The following is a 19,675-nucleotide window of genomic DNA, read 5'->3' on the forward strand; positions in this document are numbered from 1 at the left end:
ACAGAAATAAATAGGTTTCTGGAGACTGGTGACATTAAAGGATATGGAGATAATGCAGTTCTGTGGTTTTGAGGTAGATGATCAGCCATAATCTAATTGAATGGTGGAGCAGATTTGATGGGCTGAATAGCCTCCATCTGTTCGCAATAATGGTAACCATGAAACTACCAGTTTGTAATAAAAACCTATTTGTTTCCTGAACAACAAAAATAAATCTACCGTAATTGACTGGTCTGCTGTATGTGCAAATTCGGACTGACTGTAAAGTGGCTGACAGCATTCTAAAATGACCCAACAAGCTCCTCAGGTATATTTCAGATGGCAGCTCACTACCAGCTTCTCATGGGCAATAAAGGATAGACAATAAATGCTAACTTTGCCATTGCTGTCCACATTCTGCCTACCTATAATAATGGCTATCTATATGTGACTGTGCTTGTTTCTGACGAATAGCTATTCAGAGAAATTATGAAGCCGCTTTCATACTGCATTGCACAACTTCACTCAAACTTGTGGGAGATTTATTTGGGCACAGAATTCATTGAATTACTCACGTCATCTTTAAAAAAATGATCTTCTGGAACACATTTAATGAAAGATTGTGTGCACATCTCATTTTTCCAGCTTGTTTCAGCAGTATTGAAAACCACTCCACAAATACAAAAGCACATAAGATAAAGCATAAAAATATGAACAAGTCTGTTTGATATGTCAACAGAATTTGGTATCAAATGATATATTTGAGAATATCTTGCTACACCTTGGATCTCATACCCAAAGAGTCCAGATAATATGCCCAATTCCAAGAAACCACAAGCTTGTACAAGGGTGCTTCAAGCCATGAAATAAAACAATGAGCTGTGGATGCTGGAAAACGGAAAAAAAAAGAAAATGCTGGAAAAACTCAGCAGGTCTGGCAACATCTATGGAGAGAAAACAAACTTAACGTTTCTTCCCTCAGGAGCTGATGGATCTTTGGAATTCTCTACCCCAGAGGTACTCCAGAGAATGAAATCTTGAACAAAAACAGAAATAGCTGGAAAAGCTCAGCAGGTCTGGCAGCATCTGTGGAGAAAAATCAGAGTTAATGCTTCAGGTTGAGTGACCCTTCCTCAGAACTGGGTTCCAAGTTCTGAGGGTTCTGAGAAAGGGTCGCTGGACCCGAAATTTTAACTCTGATTGTCTCCACAGATCCTGCCAGACCTGCTGAGTTTCACAAACAATTTCTGTTTCTGATTTACCTCAAGCCAAGAGGCTACATTCAAATATTTCCTAACCAACCCGTTCGGAGATATGATGATACACCCTCTGGAGCAGGTAGGACTTGAACCCAGACCTCTTGGCTCAGAGTTAGGGGCACCACCACCGCGAAATTCAATCAGAACCCCAAGAATTACTGGCGAGTGCTCTGCAATGCACTAACCTGAGCGGATGTGATATTCTGGGAGAGATCCTCCACTTAACCCATTTGTCTTAATTGCATCAGCTTCCAGTGGTGTAATTCCACAATTGCTAGCACTTGGCAATCAGATTAATTCATCGCCCTGGTTGCAATAAACTCAATGGCACTGCATCAATCATAAGCTTTACATGACAAAGTGGAGCTGGAGGTTGGGGGGGGGCGGAGATGGAACGCTTGTTGTAAGAAAGGGTTTGGTTAAGCTGTCTGCGTGGGCCTCTATTTTATAATAAAAAACTGAAAGATCTGTGGATGCTGTAAATCAGAGAGAAAAGCAATAATTGCCGGAAAACAAGGTTTACCAGCAATTTCTGGGGGTATTTTTGTTTCTATTTTATAATAGGTGTCTTCACCATGTCTTTTCCTTCCAGTGTGACACCGGATTATGGACATATATATTTAAGGAAAGACTGTAGGCAGAGTCTCTAGGGTGCTGGTTGTCAGGTAAACAGAGACTGGCATCACTTCGTGAAATGTGATGAGGGGCGGTCATGTGACCTGGTCCTTTAATAACTTGTTACAGGCGCTTGGATACATTTCACTCACGTGGTCTCCCGGTGAATTTCCTGCAGTATCGCAGCTCGTTGCTTCGCTGGGGGTCAGACAAAACTTCACAGCCTTTTCTTATCCTGCTCCCCTTTTTTTCTTCTTCCCCCCCCCCCCCCCCCTTGTTTATAACTTTTTCCTTTTCAAAAAAAAATTCCCCCCCCCAGCCCCAACCCCTGTCCCTGTTGTTTGCAGGCGCGGTTCCCCGCTCGGGTTTCAGAAGATGAAGTGGGCAGAGATTGCGGTGCGAGTTTCGCTGTTGGTGCTACTCTCTGGAGTTTGTGAGGGGCAGACAGCAGGTACAGACTCTGTGGGCGGAGGTGGGTCCTCCAGCTGACGATGCAGGAGGTGCTAACGTGGATTTTTATGTTATTACAAAATAGCTAAATAGACCCGTGAGGTTGGCGAAGTTCTTGAGTAGAGCTGGTTGTGCGTTTCTCTGCTAACTAGGGCAGTTTGAGGTGAATGAGAGCGATGAGCGTTATTGAGTGACACGGGTATTTATTTTTGTTATAAATTATTCCAGCGTGTACAAGTACCTAGTTACCAGTAGTTTGATTGTAAGTGTCCAATTGCAGTTTCAATAACGCCGGTGCAGTTTGACTACAGTTTAAATCCTCTCTGGGAGAGATTTGAAATGCATCAAGAAGGTGGAATTTTCCATTGTTTTGCTGGTACTGCCTCACAGTGTTAAGGTAATGTCACTTTGCTGCCTGGCAGTTTTGAATATTTAATATTCATGCCAATTAAATAACCAAGCAGCCTGCTAGTATTTACTCTGATAATTACCGCTGTCGGTAAGGTGTACAAGTAAACAACGCAAAGTGAATGAATATCTTTCTTTAATAAAAAAGACAATGCTGGCCTTCTGCTGACTTTTTTTTTATACCAACCTGAAAGAAACTTAATGCCAAAGCAGCCCCTCCACGTTGCAATACTCAAATCTGATGTAAATTTTAAAACTTTGAAATTTGTTTCTGGGCAAAATTTATGTATACATTGCAAATTACAGTAATATTGGTGCTTACTAATCTTCACTGAGTTGATGATTATTCGCTTCCCCACCCCCACCATAGTCAAAGTTTTCCTCTCACTGAGTTGTCAACTGTACAAGATGTTTCTGCAAAAGCTTGGAATCTGGCACATTGGGTAGAATACGGTTTCTAACACTTAGATCTCCAGTGCTTCAAGCCCTTTTTTGTTTGGATTAAAGAATGACAGAAATGTCTCGCTGTCTTCCCTTCACACTAACTCTGCCCCCCCCGCCCCATCTTATTGTTTTCTTAATAACCAACATCCTATCAACCTCTTTAATTGAATATGCTCTGAGTGAACAACACAGATTCCTGAGTGAAGATTTCCAAAAGTCAATCGGAATCCATCAGATACTGAATAAAGAAGCTGGATCCAGTAGGATTCAGCTACTGAATAAAGAAGCTCATTACTTGCTTCACTTTTTGTTTTACAAAGCAGGAAAAGCTATGCATGTGACTGACTTTCTGAAACTCATTTTGTCCAACCATGTTGATTTGAGGTCGTGGAATGTCTTTTGAGCAGTAAAAAATGAGAATTGTTCAGAAGGGTGAGTTGAGCTAACAGATGAAATCCCTTCCTTTATCTACATGAAGCCACCAGGATGCATTAAAGATCTTGTATTTCATTCTTTACTTTTAGATTTAGGGCTGGTGCCAATGCTGTTGCTTTCAGTTCATTTTGGACAACTAAAAGGTTGGAATTTTGACCTCTTACCTTTATTGGGTTTGAATAAATCAACAAAGTTGCCAAAACAATGAAAAGAACCTTTTCATAATGTTGGTAAAACATAGCAGTGAAGGAGGGTATAGGTGATCTAGACCTGTTGAACTTTGAGAGGAAATGTGACACTTTTTTTCTGCTATTTGAACATCTCAATTTTAACCTAATGTCAGTGGCAGGTAAGTGTTTGTTTCAGTGAAAGATGGGCACTATAAAATAGATTGTTGCAGAGGCAACAGTAATAACATATCGACTTCCTGTTGCTTTACAGAGAGACTTGTTTACATGGCACCCTTCAACTCAGGGTGCCCTGAAGGGCTTTACTGCCAATGAAATGTTTTGGCGGGCAGACACTACTGTAATGTGGAGGAAAAAATGGGATTTCTATACCGGAAACCCCCACAGACAATCGTACCATAAGGAGTTAAGCCTCACTATAATGTATTAATGACAGCACACATAACTAAAAGGAAGTTATGCAATGTCATGATCTTGCCCGCTTTGCCAGCATTATAGAAAATGAAGCCACAGCATCTCAAATAAGGTTCATGTTTGCTTTGAGTGGACTATTTAATAAAAAATTATATTAAAAAAAAGTTAATCTGCTTCGATAGTGTCAATTGAGGGATTACCTGTTGGTTACAACACCAGGGAGAGTCCCTCCTTTTCCTCAGTGCTATGGGATCTCTTGCGTTGATGCATAGACATTATAAGTCTCATCTGAATTGTCACTCCTTCAGTACTGCCCTGAAGTTCAACCTAGATTACATGGTTGCGTGATTTTTAAACCTAAAGATTCTAATCTGCAAAAGCATTCTATTCATTGAGTCAGTTTATTTTTTTTTATTTTAATCACCTTTGGTTTAATTGGACCATTTGTTTGGTCATCTAACTGATACCATTAAAGGGGCATTGATTTCAGTAAGATGACGCTGATTTGAACCAGTGTCACACACTTGTTTAGAGGGATATGGGCCAAATGCTGGCAAATAGGACTAGATTAATTTAGGGTATCTGGTCAGTGTGGACGAGTTGGCCCGAAGGGTCTGTTTCTGTGCTGTACATCCAAGTGATTTCTATCTTAAAAACCTGCCTAAGTCCATTTAGTCTATTCAGCTGGTCAATGCCACACATTGCTCAGTTCAATTAATTTCCCTTCAAAGCTCACTGTCCTACTGACTATAAAGGAGCAAATGTTATCATTTTCTATTGTACACCCTGAATGTACGGCTATCGTTACAAATTGGTTAGTCCAATATTTCTGTCTGGTTAAGGTGTAGTCATTTGGTTTTTTTTTTGACCACTATTGAGGTGAGTGGTCAGTTTTTTTTGTTTTGTTTTTGTTTTGGGTAATGCAGGATGAGATCCTTAACACAACTAGGTGAGTTTCTCACTCCTAAGTAGTGTTCTGAATGTCACTGAGTCATAATCCTGGAACTACTCCATTTTAATGGCACTGTGGGTGTACCTACAGCCTGTGGTGGTTCACCACCAGATTCTTGAGGGGAATTTGGGGATGAGTAATAAACGCTGGCCTAGCCAAAGACGCCTACGTTTCTTGAACAAATAAAAACAAAATGACATCTTCAGTAAAAAAAAATGAAGTGCTGGAGATGCCCAGCAAGTCTAGCAGCATCTGTGAGGAGGGAGAGAGAGAGAGAGAGAGAGAGAGAGAGAGAGAGAAACATTAAACGTTTTGAGGAAGAGTCATACGGAATCGAATCTAACTGTCTTTATCTGCCCCTCTGGTGATTGTGCTGTCTCTGGGCATTATCCTTTCATGCTGGGCTGCCCTCCTGAAAGTGGGATTGTTTGGTGGGGAGGAAGAGAAGAGAGAGAGCCCATAGTCAATGTTAGACAAGGTGGGGATGGGGGGGACAGTGCGGAAAGGCAATGCTTTTAACTTTCCTGCTTACCAGCAATGTGTTGGAGGCTCCCGTTGGCTTTAATGATGCATTTGTTCACCCTCCGGCCTATCACCCTCCAATTTGGAGAAAATAATTTTTTATCGACCATTCCCTCTGCAGTGTGGGCCTCTGATCCTTGTTTCATCCTGATATCAGGGTCCTGAATTCTAAGAGGAAAATCTGCCCTGTATTGTTGGCAGCACTGCAATATTCCATTTCACATTATAACTGCTTTCATGCTTATTCTAGAAGCATCTAGTTATGCTATAAATTTGAATAGCAAAATTCCCAACGTGCAGGAATCCTGTGACTAACCCCTTTGCAGCGAGTCCAATTTTACTAGTGATTTTGTTTTTCTTTTAGATTGAACATGTTGTTATTTTAGCTTGTAGCATGATGGGCTGTGAAACTGCAGAGCCCATCCACAGGAGCTTAGTTCAGTCATTTGAAACTTACTGTTGGTAACAATCTGGTGATGCTGAAATTGCTCACTCACCACAGAACAGAAGACTCATCCTGATGTGACCTCATTCTCTCGCAGGTGCTAAGAGACAGGATTTTTTTTAAAAAATCATAGCTGGGCTATAAGCCATATTGTGGCAGAGGGTTTTTTTAATTAAACCCCTCAAAGCAGAAAGATATGAAGCTGCTTCTAATGGTTCAAAAGTTGGGAGATGGGTAAAAAGAAGTTTAGGTAATAGTATATTAAGTCAGTAGTTTTAGTGTCCCAGGATTGACATTACCTTAAGGCAGCAAGCAGGTAGGGCTTAAATAACTTAACAGCAAAATTTTAAAACAGAAAATACTTTAGGTTTACAGAAGATCAACAGTGAAGTGTTGAAAATGAAGGTGAACTGAAAGCACCAAGTTCTGTGGTGCTGAAGTTTCAATCAAGACATTCAAAAGGGAATTGCTTTATTATCTGAAAAATTTGCAGAGCTACAGGGAGACTGGGTGGAGGCAGAAGAAGTTGAATTATTAAAGAAATAATAGTGTTGTGCAATGATGAGTAGAAAGCAGCTGTTGCCCTTAGTCAAAGGGTCAAGAACAAGGGAGCATGTTTTGAGTGAAAGGCAGGAGGTTTGATGAAAAAGATTTTTCACCTGAAAGTGGTATGGGTCTGAACTGCATTGTCTGGGAGAGTAGTTGAGGTGGGAAGCCTCAAACCACCTTAAAAAGTACTTAGATGAGCACTTGAAGAGTCATAACATTCAAGTTCATAGGCCTAATGTGGGGAAGTGGGACTAGTGTAGTGATTCATTTTTGGTGCAGACTCAATGTGCCAAAGGGCCTCTTCTATACTATGTTTGATTCTAATGAGACCAATAGGAAACAATGGGTCTAGAGGAACTGTAAATGATAGTGATTTTCCCCCCCGCCAGTAGGGGTTGCACTGATGGGGATTGAGCTAAGATCTGAAAGTGTTTGGAAGGCTGTTAAGTGCCAGAAAATGAAGTTCTGTTCCTTGTGTACCTCTTCATTGGAGCAAGGGCAGGAGATCAAGGATTGAAGTCAGCAGCAAATTTTACTTTTAATGATTTTACGTTGTGTTTATGGTATGTGGTTTGTCAGCCAGTATGATTTTTACTGACCCTGAGTTTGAGTCAGTCTGCAATAATTCACCTACTGGAGTTGATATTTATCACTAATTTAAACTAACCTGTGATAAATGGGCAAACTGTTATTGTCATGCAAAGTGTGATCAATTTACATAGGACAGTAAAAGGGCTTTTAATGCCCTGAAAGGGCTGAACATTATTAATAACTTTTTTCAAATAACTGCATTTGACTTTAAAGGTGTTTTTTTTTTTTTTGTTTCTCTTTTAGAATGTACGCAGTTGGAGACATGTGAAAGTTGTATCACTGGTGATACTTCTCTGAACCTAACAGACTGCGTTTGGGCACAATGTAAGTCAGGTAAGTACTCTACATAATCCGATACACTGGCATGGAGCAGTCTAGTTAGTTGCCTGTTCTGTACAGAAAGACTGTTTCCCAATATTCTATCTCAAAGATGGAATGACATTCAACCTTTTTTTTTCTAGTCAGCGGCATGACCAACTTTAAGTTCATGTCCTGGAGGTGCAGGAAATATCTGAGGAACCCTCAGCAGGTGTAGGTTGTACAGTTTAATCGGAACTCCATGACAACTTTTTAAACAATTAAGTATCTTCAAAATAAATGCTGCAGTGCTAATTATTGCAGTCGAAATGTTCAGATTATAGTTGGTAATGAAATCCAGGGGAAGAGGGTGGTCAGCTGCTTTTTCTTTGACGTCCTTGAGTACCCATGTTCGTCTATCAACCTTTTCAGATTTGACCATGACATTAAAGCGTGACCCTGTCACACAATTTTGCTTTGGTTGTTTTAATGGGGAGAATTCTCTATAGGAAGAGAAATACTTCCCTCTCTGTTTGTGTCATCAAACATAAGACAAACATCACTGATCTGTCAAGAGAGCAGTCTAATTAAAGCGTTGCCTTTTACCTGGGGATGTTCAGTGTCTCCGCTCAGATAGTTGCTTGAGATGACATCAGCTGTTGACTGTGGCTCTCTCGGAATAGGGCTGAGCATGCTTTGTTCCCAGATACTGATCTCAAACTGTCAATCATCTTGTAACTACCTACTGAGTGATGAGATTGCAGGTGTAGAATTGAAAAATGTTCATTCATGATTGAGATTTGGAGACGATAGATAACAATCTCAGTTGATCCGATGTAAATAGGATACCCTTATGTTCTGTTTCTTGTTTTTTTTTGTCCATGTGAATGAAAATACCAATATTTCTACAACTGTCTTTCTATCTCTGGATCCTTGTAGATTCAGTCTTCTGAAGAGTCTTACTGGACTCTGAGTCAACTCTCTATTTTTCTCTCTCCTCAGATGCTTCCACACTTGCTGAGTTTCTCCAGCAATTTCTTCTGTTTTAATTTAAGATTTCCAGTACTTCCCTTTTTATTTCGCCATTGTATGTCTCTCCTCCCCATAAATGTCAAACATTTTACAATTATTTTGTAAAAGTGACAGGTTTTGATTTTCCTCTCCTCTCCCAACCCTTTATGATATTTTCTCTGCTAAAAAAGACACTCCTGTTTGAATAAACCTTCTCTCAACCATCACACATCGTAAAGGGCTCTAAAGCCAATAAAGTACTTCTGACATTGTCACTGTTGTAATGTAGAAAATGCATTTTTTTTGTATGTTTTTCTTTGGTTTTTGTTTTCTGACCTTATCCACCCCTGTCCAACACTGGCACCTCTTTAACTTCACAATGGGATAATTTTCTACACTCTCCTGAGAGGAAAGATAGAACGTCCATTTAATATCTTGGCCAAAAGGTTCCACTGTAATATGGCACTCCTTCAGTACTGCACTAGAGTGCTAGCCTGATTATTCTGTGCTCTAGTCCTGGAGTAGGAACCTCGCGATTGAGGTGACAGTACTGCCAACTGAACCAAAGTTGCCACCACACAGTAAAGTGTCACAAATTCTAGTTCTGGGTGCTATACACTTGGGGAAGACGTATTGTCCTCAGGAAGTACAGTGTAGATTTTCAATAATGAAACCTGGACTTTAAGTGTTAATCTAAAAAGAGAGAGATTAAACATTCTGTATCTCTCTGGAATTAAGCTTGAAAGGTATTTTGATCAAATTATTCAATATATTAAGGAGAAAAAAATGCGGTAGCTGGAGAGAAACAATTTCTAGGCCTGGGGGCAAGTTCTAAAGATTATGGTGTTCGAGTTTATACAGTACAGAAACAGGACCCTTCAATTGGAGCTGGACTCTTCAGAAGTGAAATGGGAAACGGTCCTAAACACAAAAGGAGTTAATAGTTTAGAACTCTCCAAGTAGCAATTGATACTAGATCAGTTGTTATTTTTTAAACCCAAGATTAAGCAATTTCTGTCAACCAGAGAGATTAAGGGCTATGAAATCAAGGGAGGCAAGCAATTCAGTCACTGACCATGATCTCGTTTGAATGATGGTGCAGCTTCCAAGGATGGTATGGGGTGCTGAACTGCTTCCTCTAGTGACAGAGTAACTCCAAAAGAATGTGGCTAGTGGTTCTAGATTGTGGCTCCTGAGTATATGACCTATTAGCTGAGAAGAGCTCTTTGCAACTCGTGTTGTGTGTTGCCTAGGTCAGTGAGTAAATTAAATATTTAATAGAACTTGGAGTGAATAATGGAGCATGTCAGATTCCAAATTTAGTTTGGTACAGTGCTGAGTTTGCAAAATATCTGGGGACGGTGTTCCACTAAATCACTTGTAAACCGGTTTCTAACTCTAGACGAAAGTACTTGAGCTGTGCTATCTGATGCATTAGTTCTTCAATGGGCTTCTGATCTTTAGGACTTGTACAGTGAAGATGATCACCAGAGTGCTGCTCCTTACCTATGTGTTGTTGGATGAATAAATGGGTAATTGGCCACAGGCCAATGACCCAGAGAAAACATCTCCCCATTAAGAGGGAGAGAGAGCTATTTTTTTCACTTTCCTGATTCTGAAATCCGATGTGCAAACATGAAAAGTGCATACTTGGTTTGATTTAATGAGCAATATTTGTATTAAAGCCATAAAATTCCCATTTGCACTCACTGAAGTGAGTTTCCTAACGGTTGCTGTGATACACTTAATGTACAGTAACTGCAGTTTCCCATCAACTGGACACTTTTTACTATAGTTAGAGAGAGTCTATATTGGTTGCTTGATGTTGCAAAATGTGGTAGTCCTTGTTTTTATTTTCATCCTGCTGGACTGCTGAAGATGCAAGAATGTATGGATTTATATGCAAACTTTGATTTTTCTTAACACATTTCTAAAGCTTTAGTCAACTAAACCTTTCATAACAATCGGATACTACACAGATTTTGATTTATCTTCCTACGTCGTTTTAGTCATTAGTGAGATATTGGATCAGGATGGAGCACAGACTTCAAAAAAAAACCAACAGTGATAAACTTGAGGGTTCAGAAAAGATTTGCAAGGATGTTGCCAGGGTTGGAGAGTTTGAGCTAAAGGGAGAGGTGAATAGACTAAGCTATTTTCCCTGGAATGTCAACTGCTGAGGGGTGACCTTTTTTAGAGATTTATAAAATTGTGAGGGGCATGGATAGGGTGAATAGTCAAGGCCAGGGTAGGGGAGCTCAAAACTAGATTTAAGTTGAGAAGGGAAAGATTTAAAAAGGGACTAGAGTCGTAACTTTTTCACGCAGAGGGTGGAATGAGCTGCCGGAAGAGATGGTGAAAGTGGCTACAATTACAACATTCAAAAGGCATCTGAATGGGTACATGAATAGAAAGAGTTCAGAGGGATATGGGCCAAATGCTGGTAAACGGGACGAGATAAATTTTAGGATAGTTGGTCAGCATAGATGAGTTGGACCGAAGGGTCTGTTTCTGTGCTCTGACTGTCTAGTAGCTGTTAGTACCGATTAAACAGATCCATCACATGTAGAAGCAGAAGTAGGCCATTCGGCCCATCAAGTCTGCTCCACCATACAACAAGATCATGGCTGATCTGATAATTCTCATTCTTCTGAACTGAGTACAAACCAACTCAACCTGTCCTTGTAAGGCAATCCCTCCATACTTGGGGTCAAACTAGTAATCTTCTTTGAACTGCCTTAGTTTTAGGAGTACATCACTACTTTTTTTTTTGACTTGTGTAGCTTTATTAGTTCAAGATGGGGAAAAACACGACAGGAAGGAATGATTTCTGGATTGGACTATGTAGAATCTGAGTGGAGGTAAGCAATAATAAGGTCAAGAGACACTGAGTACTCGGAGTCCCTTAACAGTAGCTATATGGTGGAATGGAATAAATACGATCAGAATGGGAGCATGTAAATATTGATCACCCATGATTAACAATGTAAATGATTTGATCTTCGCACAGATTGGGAATGTCAAATCGGCAAAGGTAGCCACAAGAAAAATCAGTATATTTTGTTTCAGGAAACTGTCCTATTGTGAATCAAACTGGTAATTAGGTTGTTTGGATCTGGTAATGAGGCAGGTTTAATAAATAACCTGAGCCAAAGATTCCCTCAGTGATCAAAACAAGGTAGGATTTAGCATTCAGTTTGAGTGAGAAACTTGGGTCAAAAATAACTATGCTAACCTCAGGGTAATTACAAAGTAACGATGGAAGAGCTGACTGGGGTGGACTAGGAAAGGAATTTCCTCAAAGAAGGTTGAGGATGGCAGAAGAAAATGATTCACTCTCAACAAAGATTTCTCCCAATGAGAAAGAAGGATTCCAGGAGGAAGATAAACCAACCATGGTTAACCAGCAAAGTTGAGGATTGCAATACATTGGAAGGGGTAAAAACATACTCCTTACTGTTTGCTGCATTGTAAGCCAATGATTGGATCAGCCATGATCTGATCAAATCAAAGGAGCCGATTTGATGGCCCTAATGACCCACTTGTCCTATGTCTCATGGTCTTGTCAGTCTTTCCTTCCTGTCTGTTATTTGCAAAAACACATACCCATGAATGTATAGTTCTGAGCTTTTGATCTCCTTGTGACCATAATCTCCACCATGGCTATAAGATCATACCCATTAACTTCTATCTCTATCATTGTTTTATTTATTTTGTTCCAATCATGCAGTTGTGTAAAGAGCCACTAATTTTTGCCTTTTTTTAATTATTTTATTTCCCCCTTGTAACACTATTTTATTTTTGTTTTTTTTTTTTCTATGCATGTATGCTCTGTCTCTCCCTGTCCCGCTTTGGATATCATTCAAGTTGCTACCTTGTAATGCTGACATATTGTCTTTGCTTTGCAAGCCTGTGTATTTTCTGCCTTCCCTTATCTTCAGACTTAAAATAGCTGGTCTGAGGACTGACTGCTTCTTCCAGATCACAAGTGTCCACAGCACATTTTCTCCCTCCCTGATGTGGTGCAATGACCTGCAGCTCTGACTTGATGTTTCTTCAAGTTGCAAGGACCTGTTACAGATGTAATGCAGTGTGGAGCTGGAGGAACACGGCAGGCCAGGCAGCATCAGAAGAGCAGGAAGGTTGGATGTTTTTGGTTGGGATCCTTCTTCAGAAATGAGGGAGGGGGAAGGGGGCTCTGAAATAAATAGGAGGGGTGGGGCTGGGGAAGGTAGGTGGGATGGTGATAGGTGAGTGCAGGTAGAGTAGTGGGGATTGGTCAGTGGGATGAGAGGGGCAAATCGGTGGGAGAGAAGATGGACAGGTTACACCAGGTCAAGGAGGTGGGGATGAGAGGGAGGGTTGGACACCGAATGAGGCCAGGGGTGGGGAGATTTTAAAACTGGTGAATTCCATGTTTAGGCCATTGGGCTGTAGGGTCCCAAGGCAGAATGAGGTGCTGTTCCTCCAATTTGAGTGGTGTCATTGGGACATTGGATGAGGCCCAGGATGGTCATGTCGTCCAGGGAGTGGGAGTGGGTGGGGGCCGTTAAAATGGTTGGTGACCAGAAGGTGTTATCGTTTGTCACATACAGAGCGCTGATGCTTTACAAAACAGTCTGAGTCCATGCTTGGTCTCACCAAAGTACAGGAGGTTCTTGCTAACCCTGTTACAGGTATGTTTGCTGACATGCTGCAGCAGGACAACATCCATCCCGCTATCACTACATCCTATTTGGTTTAATTATTCTAGATTCCCGGCTCTTTACACTTTCTGGTATCTCTTTTTTTTTTTTTTTAGAAGAGAGAAAAACATTATTTTTCTTGTGCTGGAGGTGAAGGTGTCAAGTTGTTGCAATGCACTTTGTGGATGGTACATCACTTTGTAACTGCCTCAACGGTGAAGGGATTGAATGCCAATCAACCTAGCTGCTTTGCCTTTGGTCAAGTAAAGCTGCTCGACAAGTAGAGAGTATTCTGTCACACTTCTAATTTGGGCCTGGTAGATAGACAGACTGGCTTCTGGGGAGTCAGGAGTTGAGTTACTCGCTGCAGAATTCTCAGCCTCTTACCTGTTCTAGCAGGCACTATTTTAAATACTTGATACAGTTCAGTTTCTGGTCATTTGTAATCAACAGGATGTTGGTGGGGGAGATTCAGTGATAACAATGTTAAGGACAATAATTAGATTTTCTGAAAATGGTCATTGCCCAGCACTTGTGCAATGAAAATGTTTGCTGCTTATCTCTCTCCAAGTCTTACTGTGCATGGGCAGTGGCTGCTTCAGTATCTGAGGAGTAATGAATGGTACTGAACACTGCGTTCATTGGCCAACATCCCTACGTTGTGTTGGAGGGAAAGTCATTGAAGCAGCTGATGGTGTATCGGCCTGGGACACTACCCTGAGGAACTCCCACGGGGACATCCTGGAGCTAAAATGACTGACCTCCAACACCATGACCAATACCGCTCACGCTTGGACATAGAGCAGTTTTTCCGCCGCCTCCGCCTCCACGCTTACTTCTCTGACCGTGAACCTAACCCCCCCTCTACTGACCCCTTCTCCCGCTTCCAACACGCCCCCTCCTCCTGGACACCACCCCAAGGCCTCCTACCCTCCCTCGACCTCTTCATCTCCAACTGCCGTCGAGACATCAATCGCCTCAACCACTCCACCCCTCTCACCCACTGCAACCTCTCCCCCACAGAACGTGCAGCCCTCCGCTCCCTCCGCTCCAATCCCAACCTCACCATAAAACCTGCGGACAAGGGAGGTGCAGTTGTAGTGTGGCGCACTGACCTCTACATCGCCGAGGCCGGACGCCAACTCTCCGACACCACCTCCTACCGCCCCCTTGATCAAGACCCCACCCCTGAGCACCAAACCATCATCTCCCAAACCATCCACAACCTCATCACCTCAGGTGACCTCCCACCCACGGCCTCCAACCTCATCATTCCCCAACCTCGCACTGCCCGCTTCTATCTCCTTCCCAAAATCCACAAACCTGAATGCCCTGGTCGACCCATTGTCTCCGCCTGCTCCTGCCCCACCGAACTGATCTCCAACTATCTCGACTCCATTTTCTCCCCATTGGTCCAGGAACTCCCTACCTATGTCCGTGACACCACCCACGCCCTCCACCTCCTCCAGAACTTCCAATTCCCCGGTCCCCAACACCTCATCTTTACCATGGACATCCAGTCCCTCTACACCTGCATTCCCCATGCAGATGGCCTTAAGGCCCTCCGCTTCTTCCTGTCCCGCAGGCCCGACCAGTCCCCCTCCACTGACACCCTCATCCGCTTAGCCGAACTCGTCCTCACACTCAACAACTTCTCTTTCAATTCCTCCCACTTCCTACAGACAAAGGGGGTAGCCATGGGTACCCGCATGGGCCCAAGCTACGCCTGCCTCTTTGTAGGTTACGTGGAACAATCCCTCTTCCGTACCTACACCGGCCCTAAACCCCACCTCTTCCTCCGTTACATTGATGACTGTATCGGCGCCGCCTCGTGCTCCCACGAGGAGCTCGAACAGTTCACACACTTCACTAACACCTTCCACCCCAACCTTAAGTTTACCTGGACCATCTCTAACACCTCTCTCCCCTTCCTGGACCTCTCTGTCTCCATATCGGGCAACCACCTCGAAACCGATATTCATTTCAAGCCCACCGACTCCCACAGCTACCTAGAATACTCCTCCTCCCACCCACCTTCCTGCAAAAATGCTATCCCCTATTCCCAATTCCTTCGCCTCCGCCGCATCTGCTCCCAGGATGAGGCATTCCACTCCCGTACATCTCAGTTGTCCTCGTTTTTCAAGGACCGTAACTTCCCCTCCTCGGTGGTCGAGAACGCCCTCAACCGTGTCTCCCACATCTCCCGCACCTCATCCCTCACACCCCGTCCACGCAATAAAAACCAAAAAAGAATCCCCCTCGTCCTCACGTACCACCCCACCAACCTCCGGATCCAACGCATCATCCTCCGACACTTCCGCCATCTGCAATCTGACCCCACCACCAAAGACATCTTTCCCTCCCCACCTTTATCTGCTTTCCGGAGGGACAACTCTCTCCGTGACTCCCTTGTCCGCTCCACACTCCCCTCCAGCTCCACCACACCCGGCACTTTTCCCTGCAACCGCAGGAAGTGCTACACCTGCCCCCATACCTCCTCCCTCACCCCCATCCCAGGCCCCAAGAAGACTTTCCACATCAAGCAGATGTTCACCTGCACATCTGCCAATGTGGTATACTGCATCCGCTGTACCCGGTGTGGCTTCCTCTACATCGGGGAAACCAAGCGGAGACTCGGGGACCGCTTTGCAGAACACCTACGCTCGGTTCGCAACAAACAACTGCACCTCCCAGTCGCGAACCATTTCAACTCCCCCTCCCATTCCTCAGACGACATGTCCATCCTGGGCCTCCTGCAGTGCCACAACGATGCCACCCGAAGGTTGCAGGAACAGCAACTCATATTCCGCTTGGGAACCCTGCAGCCCAATGGTATCAATGTGGATTTCACAAGTTTCAAAATCTCCCCTCCCCCCACCGCATCCCAAAACCAGTCCAACTCGTCCCTGCCTCCCTAACCTGTTCTTCCTCCCACCTATCCCCTCCTCCCACCTCAAGCCGCACCTCCATCTCCTACCGACCAACCTCATCCCGCCCCCTTGACCTGTCCGTCCTCCCTGGACTGACCTATCCCCTTCCTAACTCCCTACCTACACTCACCTTTCCTGGCCCCATCCCCACCTCTTCAACCTGTTTGTTTCTTCTCCACCTATCCTCTCCTCTATCCCTCTTCTATCCGCCTCCCACTCTCTCCCTATTTATTTCAAAACCCCCTTCCCCTCCCCCTTTTCTGATGAAGGGTCTAGGCCCGAAACGTCAGCCTCTCTGCTCCTATGATGCTGCTTGGCCTGCTGTGTTCATCCAGCCTTGCACCTTGTTGTCTCGGATTCTCCAGCATCTGCAGTTCCTACTATCCATGACCAATTTGCTATCTTTTCTGCTAGGTATGACTCCAAATAGCAGTGTTTTCCTGTTGATTCCCTTTTTAGTTTTGAGAGCTGCATGCATTAGATAGCTGTATTCTAGTTAAATCATTAACCGTTCTAAACATCTCTGCTCGAGAACCCAAAAGAATCAAATGTGTTATGTCACTTTGTGACTACTGGAGTAGTTTATTTATCGTGTTCAGTTTGTTGTTTTAACTTTCAAGATGATTGCTAGTATTTTATACATGGTCTTGGCTTTCGTGAGCTGGCCTGCATTCTAGTGAATTAAAATCGTCATCTCGGAAATGTTGCAAATTAACCTGGCTAACTGGATTACAAAAATAAACAATGGACCTTTTTAACTTGAGCTTATAAACACAACAATGAAGAATATCATTGTATACTCCTGATCTCTAAATCAACAGAAGAATGATGTGGAGGTGCTGGTGTTGGACTAGGGTGGACAAGGTCAGAAATCATACGACACCAGGTTATAGTCCATCAGGTTTATTTGAAATCACAAGCTTTGAGTCTTACTACTTCAGGTGTTAGTGAGAGAGGTAGTATCAGATACAATTTATAAGTAAAAGATCGAACGGTGACACCACTGATAAGGATGTATAACACAAACCTAAGATGCTGTTAAATCTTTAATCTGTTAGGTTTAATTGATTTAATATGTAAATCCCTGCATTCTTTTGACGTCACTGTTTAGATGAGGAGGAATGAGACAGATACTAGACTTGTTGAAGGACGCCCTCCTAGGAACAGGGTACAATGTTCAACTCATCGATTACCAGTTCCGACGTGCCACAGAGGGAAAAACCATAATGGCCTTAGACAGACACTGGATACGTCTGATAGGGTATCTTTTGTTGTCCAGTACTTCCCAGGAGCAGAGAAACTATACAATGTTCTTTGCAGCCTTCAACACATTGATGAGCACCTCGCCAAGATCTTCCCCACACCTCTACTTTTTGCCTTCAAACAACTGCTAAACCTTTTAACAGACCGCTGTTCGCAGCAAACTACCCAGCCTTCAGGACGATGTCGACCACAACACCGTACAACCCTGTCATGGTAACCTCTGTAAGAACGCCACCCACTACATGCGTGGCAGATACTCATGTGACTATGCCAATGTTGTCTATCTCGTACGTTGCAGGCAAGGATGCCCCAAGGCATGGTATATTGGCGAAACAATGTAGACATTACGACAATGGATGAATGGACACTGCAACAATCACCAGACAGGAATGCCCCTCCTAGTGGGGGAACACTTCAGCAGTAAAGGACATTCGGCCTGGGATCTTTGGGTAAATGTCCTCCAAGATGGACTTCAGGATGCACAACAACGCAGATTCACCGAGCAGAGGCTGATAACCACATTCTGTACCCATGAGGACGGTCTCAAACGGGATCTTGGGTTCGTGTCACACTCCAGGTGACCCCACCACACTACGTTCTCTCGCACTCAATACATGCATGCACTCACACTCATTCACCCCATAGATTTGCATGTGCAGATACAGGCTATTTTGTTCAAAAGCACACAATTGTATAGACAGTCAATGTGGTGTTTTATAAATTCCTCCTTTTTAGAAGTAAAACCAGTCTGACTCCAAACCAATTCTAAACAAGGCTTCACAGCTAACATGCATTGATTGACCTAAAATGTCACCACCTTCTTTACACTGATTAAAACCTTTCATTCTCTCAGGACAGTGACTTCAAAGGAACTTGGGGATTTACATATACGTGTTAATCAATTAAAACCTTCTAACTGATTAAACTCTTTAACAGCATCTTGGGTTTGTTTAGTACATCCTCATCAGTGGCCTGACCCTTTTGATCTTTTACTTGTAAGTTCTATGTCTGGCCCTCACCTGAAGGAGTAAGACTCCAAAAGCTTGTGTTTTCAAACAGACCTGTTGGACCATAACCTGGTGTCGTGATTTTTGACCTCTTCAACAGAAGAATGTCATGGGTCAAGCTAAATTATTTGAATTTATTGCAAGTACAATTTTTATGGTGTGTATAAATAGGTAATTTAATATACAATAGAGGACTTCAACCTTTTTTAAAAAAAAACATTAAATGGGGTAAATGTTATAAAGTCACTTTTTAGGCCAAATTTGAAATACTGTTCTCAGCAATGTACCTCAGGAGGAATATATTGATCTGAGGGTAGTTTTGAGAATCGGCCAAAATGATGGGCTAAAGGTTGGGGACACTAGAACAAGAGAGCATGACATTGAAAATTAGCAAGACAACTCTGATATTGGAAAGTAATTTACACAGGATAATTCAAGTCCGAACAGAAACGACAAATACTGTGGCCAATCTACAGAGATATGGAGTTCAAGTACAGTTCAGTTAAAACCCACTGGAGTTCCAACAATAATAATGAGATTTAATGGCCGTCTCCTGTTGCTAAATTGTTTCAAAATCCTCTTTCCTCCCCTGTGTTAAATTTAATTTGAAGTAAATTCTCAAATCCATAAACATCCCTTGTGTTGACCCACTTGTGCAGCTTTGAAAGGAACTCTGCTTTACATCGAGTGCGGGGCTTTTACCTTTTTAAAAATAAGTCTTTCCCTAATTGGGCATGTTACCACTGATGCTTTCTCAAAACATCCAGGCAAATCCATTTTTAACCTGTTGTATTTTCCAGGCAGATGACTCGTGTTGCCCATTTTTAACAGCTGGATGGATAATCATGAACTTTGTGATTGATTAGCATGACATCATTAACCAGGTTATACTTTTTTTACTCTCCAGGATATAAAGACCTATTGGATTTAAATCATCTCTATTCCAAACTACAAACTACAGAAATAATAACTTCTGGGAATGAGACAGAGGCAAGGGTGGACATTGAGGCTGGAGAAGTAGCAAATAAATGGCAGAGGAACTGAATAGTTACTTTGCATCAGTCTTAATGGTGGAAGACACCAGCAGCATACCAGAACTTCGAGAGTCAGGAGACAGAGGGGAGTATAGTGGTTATCACTAAGGAGAAGGTGCTGAGGAAGCTAAAAGGTCTGAAGGCGGATAAATTACCCAGATCAGATGAACTACACCCCAGAGTTCTGAAGGAGACAG

The 19,675-nt window shown here is 42.7% G+C and overlaps 1 protein-coding gene across 4 annotated transcripts in view; it reads left to right on the top strand.

Moving 5' to 3' along the window:
* Positions 1 to 2,116: 2,116 nt before the first annotated feature.
* The window catches only part of cd164l2 (CD164 sialomucin-like 2), a 56,539-nt gene continuing 38,980 nt past the window's right edge, over positions 2,117 to 19,675 (top strand). For all 4 annotated transcript variants that reach the window (XM_048613243.1, XM_048613244.1, XM_048613241.1 and 1 more), the window contains exons 1-2: positions 2,117 to 2,304; positions 7,495 to 7,584. In XM_048613243.1, the coding sequence (XP_048469200.1) occupies positions 2,229 to 2,304; positions 7,495 to 7,584 (166 nt within the window). In that variant the 5' untranslated portion in view covers positions 2,117 to 2,228. The remainder of the gene's footprint in view (positions 2,305 to 7,494; positions 7,585 to 19,675) is intronic.

Source organism: Rhincodon typus, chromosome 27 (assembly GCF_021869965.1).
Source record: "Rhincodon typus isolate 14 chromosome 27, sRhiTyp1.1, whole genome shotgun sequence".
NCBI lineage: Eukaryota > Metazoa > Chordata > Chondrichthyes > Orectolobiformes > Rhincodontidae > Rhincodon > Rhincodon typus.